The following is a 7,396-nucleotide window of genomic DNA, read 5'->3' on the forward strand; positions in this document are numbered from 1 at the left end:
ATGTTTTGGGGTACTTATACAAATTGTAAACCAAGTGCTGTGCCTCAGTGATTGTGAATGTACATTGTACTTTTCCAAGAGAAATGACAGAAAATACACAAAGCAAGCAATTCCTCAAGCAGGAGTGTAAGAATAGGATGCTTGGCAATAATGAAGTATTACTGTAAATTACAAAGGAATGACCAGAACAGTTGTCTATTTTTGTATGCATGCCGTCTACCCGATTGTTTGTAAAACAGCTTTTTATTTAGGATACCGGTTTCAAAGCCCTTGACCACATTGTGTTTTTAAGACTAATTTTGTCTCAGACAATTGCATAAGTTTATTTTTTTTGTATGTGTTCACAACAAAAAACTGTATTTATTAAGTGTTCAATGTAAGAGCATGCTTTGTATAACTTATACACATTTCCATGCCATTTAACTGACATTGCACAAGTGTGCCATATTGTAGCTAAAATACTTCAAAATAAAAGATTTAAAGTATGGCATGGGCACACATAGAACACTATTTTTAGATATTGCTCCTACCAGGGAGCCCAGTAAAAGGTTCTTGCGGTAGATTATGATAATAAACGCCCTCAGCCTCAGGCATTCTTGTAGGATCATAGAAGAAGAACACTGGAAGCTGCTGTCACACCTGGAGTGTAAAATATGTTCAAAGTATTTTGCACATTTCCTTCTTAATTTCCTTGTTTTACCATTAAATACAGTTACAAATCTCGACTGATTGGTATTTGAAGATTTCATGTATTAAAAGGTATGTCCCTGCAGAACAGGGTCAGAAACTCATATGCCAGTGGATGGAAAGTCCCGCTGATGCATTGTTGAGCAATTCTGTGTAATGAAGACATTCGTCAGACACAAGAAACAGGCTAGAGACTCAGAGTTGGCTTACTCTGGACTACTTTAATGGACGTCCATGACAGATGTAAGAGGTTCGCCAGAGACGAGGTTGAGTCAGCTCCCCCACAACATCTATGTCTAACATTTGTAAATAATCATACTTACAATGTCGGGCGCTACCCAGTACTGCAGAATTAAAACATCCTACACAGTTGTGACCTTCATGTTGTCTTAACACAGCTACGCATACAGACAGCGCTGGCACCGTGATTGTCAGCTTTGCTGTCAGTTGGTGTTCCCACAACAAATTTACAAATATGACAGGCAACACAGGTTCACCCCCGATTCAGGCCAAGGCCCTGGGGTCGCACCAGTTGTTGACCTTACAGACAAATTACGAAGCTGAGGTACGAGAGAGTTAAAACAGAGGATACCAGCTAAAATTCCTTATCATGCATCAGGAACTCAACACGGCGTGACATCATCACTTCACATGTCATTCATAGCAGTGGCTGGTCATGTCTTGTCTAAGTGAATGAGAAGCGAATGTGATTAAACAACATGGAGAGACTGGAGAGGTCATGTTTTTGCATAGGCATCAGTATTCAGAGCACAAATAGAAGACACACGTTCAATGCTTAATTAAAAACAAAGCACCCTCTCAGCTACATTATATTCACTTGCCGGTTTTTCCTGCTGAAAAGCTTTAACAGTCGCAGCCTTATAACTTCAATACTGAAACCATAAATTACCGGATTAAGAATTGGCGGGAATATCAAAAAATAGAGAGATAAAAACAGCTTGCTTTGATAAGGCAGTTGGCTGATGTTGAAACGAGTTTGCGCTATTTCAAAAAAGCACCCGATGGAATAATTCATTATTGCTAGTAGGTGGGGGGTTCAGGTCCGGAGGGCTTTGAGCTTAGATTTGTTAAATGACAATACACATACCCTTAGGATGTGTACATATGAATAAAATATCATGATGAGCTGTGGAAGTGTGTATAGAACTACAGATAGAAGGCCGATCGCGTTCACAACAGATGTAGAGCATGAGCATGCAAGTTTCACCAGCAAGTAATTGAGGCAGTAAACCTTTTCAATGGTTTTCTCACAGAACCTCAGCTGAAGAGTGAAGATTAAAAACAATAAGAAATGCCAGCATTGGATAAATCCACATGAAAACAATAAGTTTAACAATTCTCTGTGACATGATTGCGTGATAAGGCAGCGGGTAACAAATAGCAACGTATCTATCATAACCCATCACTGCTAGAATGGTAAATTCAGTGATGGCGTATGTGTGTATAGCATAGATCTGTGTCTGACAGAACGATAGAGATATCTTATGTGTGCGTGAGAGTATGTTGCTCAGCATTGCCGGCAGTAGCGCGGTGCTTCCAAACAGACCGTTCACTGCTAAGTTGCACAGCAACAAATACATGGGCTCGTGCAGGGTCTTCACTTGATAGATCACGCTGATCAAAGTCACATTTTCAGCAATGATGGTTACATAAAGAATCAGGAACACGAAAAAATAGACTGGCTTTAGGTCTTCCATTCCAATGGCGACAGAGTAAAATATTTCACCTCGGTGAAATTTTTCATGGTGAAGAAATAGAACAAATACATGTAAAAACACCTGAGAGCATATTACAGAGTAGATGAGGTCTGCTGACCCCCCCAACCTGTGTGTCACGGCACCAAGCTGCTTTTATATTCTACTTTTCTTCCCTCAGGCGGGTCACGTACTCTTATTCACATAGCAGTGACATCACGGAACTCAAAGGTCAAATATTACAATTCTCACTGGTATAGAACATTAATTAACACTGGTTTGATTTTTTATCTGCGCGCAACTCATCAGCAAAGATAACGGGCGTTTTGCTGTGCTACTGTTCAGTTTATCCATAGATGTCATTCACTGCTTGTTCTAGCCACCAAGTGTACATTAGTGTTTATTGAAAATATCTATTTACTTATCTTAATTTTGTTACTTAACAGCTGTGAAGTTTCCATTTTTTTCTCCTCCAAGAGCGTTTCCCCTGTATTCCTCCACCTTCGCAACAGTTTCTCCAAAGATGTAACAGGCTTTTCCTTATGGACCGCATGGCCACACAAAAACCATGATGCTGCAAGCGTAGAAGCCAAGCTAACTATTAAAGTTAGATGAGGAACATCATCCCGCCTATCAGCAATGTGGCAGTTTAAAGTGAACCTTTTGCATAAATCATAAAAGGCATGAAGATACTGTGTGAAATGAAAGCCATATTAATGTAGTTTACATGAAATTACAGGTGAAAAAAGATTATATTTATTTAGAAAATCAAGATAAAATGGGATAATGAACTGTATTAATTTACAATTACAAATAATTGTGAGACGTTTAAATGCAACGCTGCTTCTCAAAAACACAACAAACAGACGACAAACCTGTTGCGGGGGATCTAAGAATACAGGAGTTTATAATCTATCGGCAGAGAGGAAATGTATTTAAGGCTGAAGGGATTCACTGCTTTAATGATATTAATACCACTTCTCTGGTTTACTGTACATGAATCCTGTGTAAAGATCCGAAAAATGTACACTGATGTTGGGGAAGCAACCAGCAGAGTTCTGAGTCAGTTGCAGTTGTATGAGTCATCATTAAGTGTGACGCAGCTGCAAATCTGTCAGGGCATGTTGAGGATGACCTCAGGTCAAAGGTCATTATGTGAAATAAGCGAGGTCATTTGATTTATAGCTGAATTTTTGAAGAATTGTTAAGAGTTCCTCTTCATCCAGCATCCTCTGCACATGTATGTCTTGTCCTACTCGTGCGCTCATCGCTTGTGTAAAGTTATGTAGAACAATGTGTCATCTGCATGTTCATGACACAATCTTCTCCTGCATCGGCTTCACCTGATAAAAAAGAAAGTGCACCTGCGGTGTTTTGGGAATGAACAGCACCACACAGAACAGGTGACAGCTCATAATCAGGCTGTCTGTGCGATAGCGCCGCACTGTAGAGGAGGGTACAGCTGACCACATCCACCCGTCCTTTCATCACTGACGAAGAGGCCTATGTGGGGCTGTTTTCCCTTGAGGACAATAGGCCAAAGGTTTTTGTTCAGTGTGAAAGGGTTTAGGTAATGAACTGGACAGAAGCCTCAGTTAAAGAACCTGCTGGTCTGAGAGCACGGAACGTTTTATTTTATTTACAAATGTTCTAGACCTGCACCGATTCCTCTGAAGACAAAAAGCATGTTAAAAAGTAGGAAAAGTTTGATATTTCAGGTCTTAATGTGTTTTAATACTTTACTGTTGATTGTTTATGAATATCTTCGTTATTGTTGCCTGAGACCTGTAATAGCACCTGTTTCATCACTGTTACGGCAAGGTCATTTATTCTCCTGGTGCTGGTCTCAGGTCAGGCCGGCTCTTGCTCATTAGTTAAACTGTAATTGCTTCCACAGGGATGACTACTGACCGCTAATGAGTATCATGTTATAATATATATTATTAGTATATATATGTATCTGGCTACTTGTGGCCTATTCCAATTTCCCCTTGTTAAATTACAAAACACAGTATTAAGATGTCCCATCGAGTTAGGACTAGGTTTTCTTTGTTCCTGCGAGTGAGTGAGTGAGTGAGTGAGTGAGTGAGTGAGTGAGTGAGTGAGTGTTGAAAAGACCTGAATCCCGACATCACTACAGCTTCTTTGAGACTGAAACCCCAGCATTCCCAGCCTTCCCAGCAGTCCCGGCCCTCCTGTCTCTCCCAGTCCTCTCAGTCCTCTCGGCCCCTTCTTGGATCTCTTCCTCTTACCACTATGATCCAAAATCCAGATCAATTCGCCTGCTCACCACTTTTGTTGATTATCTCTGCTTAGAGGTGTAAGTTCCAATGATGCCAATCCATCTCTCTGTCAGCAGTAGGGGCGGTGACCGAAGTGTGTCCAGGGTGGCGTTGGCTACTCCTGATATCTGATTGTCGCCTTCTCCCCTTATTTATTAGCTATTACTCAGCATCTCATTTATTGGGACACTTTTCCAATCCATAAGCTGAAGCATTGCACAATTAGGTGCTTTTCCACCCATCTGGCGTACTTTTGACCACTTTTGGGCTAGAAAAACAGCTTTCAGATGGTCAGATTGAAAAAAAAACGGTATAGGGTGGGTACATATTTACACATCTACAGTGTTTGGTACATATTTGGGTGTTGATTCACAGATTGGTCTTATTGTTTGTTATTCACTTCTCCGGTGATACACGTTTTACTCCCCGGAGCAGCCACCGAATGTAGTTCCACCACTGGTCAGCAGCCAAACAAGGATGTGATGTTGGACACCTTCTTCAGGTTGTTCCTCCCCTTTGTTTCACTGGAATTGTCTGTTCATTTCAAGTACAACATGCAGCTGGTTTGTATTAAAATGTTAAATTAATCATTTAGTCTCCTTGAATTCAACTCAAGTGTTGTCATTTGGGAATCCTGTCAACATAAGACGATATATATTCACCATTAGAGAAGAGGATTAAATGAATTTATGTGGGCTTCACATTTGACGGGGTATTTTTGTTTTTTTTATCATTCATCAACATCTGTCTTCAACACTTCTGATTTACAGATTTTGTCTTCAGGTTTTATTGATTAATTAATATTATTATTACATAATGTGTAGTGATTTGTATCATGTATTCTTACAGGTCATTGTTTTTTTAATTCATTGTCCTTGACTGTGAAGTCAGTTTCGTTTATAAAATGTAAAAAAAGAGTTTGAATAATTTAATTGTCTTAATAAGATTCTGCTTGCATGGAGAGACCCAACAAAATCTCTGCTGAAAAACATGAGCATGTGCATTTATTTGTGTTCACAATGAGAATAGAACAAACTCACAGATCTGTTTTTTTTTAAACTTTTATTTATGGTTGCTTATATCTATTTACAACAAAGGAACAACAAAGGAAAAGCAGTTCAGTATGATCATACACACACACACGCACATGCACACACACACACACACACACGCACACACATATATATATATATAAAACACACACACACACACACACACATATATATAGGTTTTATGCCTGAAATTGTTTAGAATGGTAATTAAAAATGAATAAAAGAAATTCAGTATATGAATAAAGTTTTGTTGGTGGGAAAATGGTCCACATTGCTCCTAAAAAAACGCTTTTTAACAACAAAATGAAATTGCCTATGATCAGAAGACGGGGGGGGGGTTCACAGTAATTATGACACAAATATTGATTATTATAAATGGAGACTGTGCTTAAGCTGAGATCACTGCCTTTGCTAACTGTCTTGGCAGGATCTTGTATCTAATAAACAGTTTTATTATGTGGACTCTAATTATTTGAGTTCCGATTCCATACAGAACTGGGTTAGTAACTGGTGGGATAATGATGAAGTACAAAGACAGTAAGATCTGTGCTTCAACAGTGATATAACTCATATTAAATCTCGTCTGGATGATTTCAAAAAGAGAGCCAATGGTATAGTTTACCAAAGACAATAAATGCGGGACACATGTTCTAAGAGCATTCCTGTTCCTATCTTTTGATAATTTCCAACACACCCTTGATATTTGTGCATAAGAGAAAAAAATCATTATCAGATGAGGGACAACGAAGACCATAATAAGAACAAGTCCTGCAATGCTTATGTATGATGCATTTGAACATGAGTTTTTGACCAGTTCCATATTCACGCAGTATAATTTTGGCACGGCTTTTCCACAGAAGCGCAGCTTCAGGGTCAGAGAGTAATAACATGCAAATATGATGGTTGGGTAAAGGCCTGCGAGCGCTACAAGCTTGCTCACCTTTGCATTAGACATGATGCTGTGGTATTGTAGCGGCAAACAGATGGCGACATATCTATCATAACCCATCAGAGCTAAAATGCAGAACTCAGCAGCTGCATACGTGTGTAGGAAATAGACCTGAGCCATGCACCATTTGACTGGGACTTCATGGGTCCTGGATAGAAGCAAATTCATGATGGAGGGTAACAGAGCGGTGCTGCCATATATTTCATTGATAGATAACACACATGTGAACACGTTCATGGGTTGATGCATCTTTTTGTTTCGGTGTATGATGCTAATAAGCAGCAAGTTAAGAATTATAGTAATGACATAGAGCAGAAGGAATACAGCAAACATCTCATTTTTGTAGTTTTCTATGACAGTGTACGCAGTCATCGTGAATGTAAGTGACGTGCCGTTGTCCATGTTTCAGGGGAATCCTGTTAAGAAAAAGGTACATTTTTGCCAGCTTACGATTTTTCAACCAGTAGCCGCATTACTGGAAAGATGTCGAAATTCAGGACACATAAGTTAGTAATAGAACAACTTTTCATGATGTCATTGATCACATTGAGTCTACCTGTGCAACCGTCCTCTTCTCCATGCAGCTGAGTCTGCTGCTCCAGCTTGAGTGGCCTTTTAAAGTTGCTCAAGGTGGACTAGTGATGTATTGATGCCTCTGGCTAAGGTGTGTTTCTTGTTACCATGGATACCAATGTGTCATAACCCTGAAGT

The 7,396-nt window shown here is 39.5% G+C and overlaps 2 protein-coding genes across 2 annotated transcripts; both read right to left on the bottom strand.

Annotated features, from left to right (window-relative positions):
* Window positions 1–1,510: 1,510 nt before the first annotated feature.
* LOC147248790 (olfactory receptor 5H17-like) lies at window positions 1,511–2,405 on the bottom strand. Its single transcript, XM_086179107.1, has 2 exons — window positions 2,174–2,405; window positions 1,511–1,689 (listed from the first exon to the last, which is right to left on the bottom strand). Exons 1-2 carry the CDS (start codon window positions 2,403–2,405, stop codon window positions 1,511–1,513), a joined length of 411 nt encoding a protein of 136 aa, XP_086035233.1.
* A 3,719-nt stretch (window positions 2,406–6,124) lies between these two features.
* Window positions 6,125–7,144, bottom strand: LOC147248791 (olfactory receptor 52E4-like). The gene has a single exon (XM_086226965.1). It carries the CDS (start codon window positions 7,085–7,087, stop codon window positions 6,125–6,127), a length of 963 nt encoding a protein of 320 aa, XP_086083091.1. The 5' UTR covers window positions 7,088–7,144.
* Window positions 7,145–7,396: the final 252 nt, after the last annotated feature.

This window comes from Aulostomus chinensis, chromosome 15 (assembly GCF_037954235.1).
Source record: "Aulostomus chinensis isolate RoL2024-O1b breed Wild chromosome 15, RoL_Achi_v1.0, whole genome shotgun sequence".
Taxonomy (NCBI): Eukaryota; Metazoa; Chordata; class Actinopteri; order Syngnathiformes; family Aulostomidae; genus Aulostomus; species Aulostomus chinensis.

Excerpts from the sequence above, each read along its gene's own strand:
- LOC147248790 (XM_086179107.1), bottom strand. The coding sequence starts at position 2,405 with ATGGAAGACCTAAAGCCAGTCTATTTTTTCGTGTTCCTGATTCTTTAT. Across the intron at positions 1,690-2,173 it reads TAAGATATCTCTATCGTTCT|CGCAAACTCGTTTCAACATC; the intron begins GTCAGACACAGA and ends TTTTTGAAATAG.
- LOC147248791 (XM_086226965.1), bottom strand. The coding sequence starts at position 7,087 with ATGGACAACGGCACGTCACTTACATTCACGATGACTGCGTACACTGTC.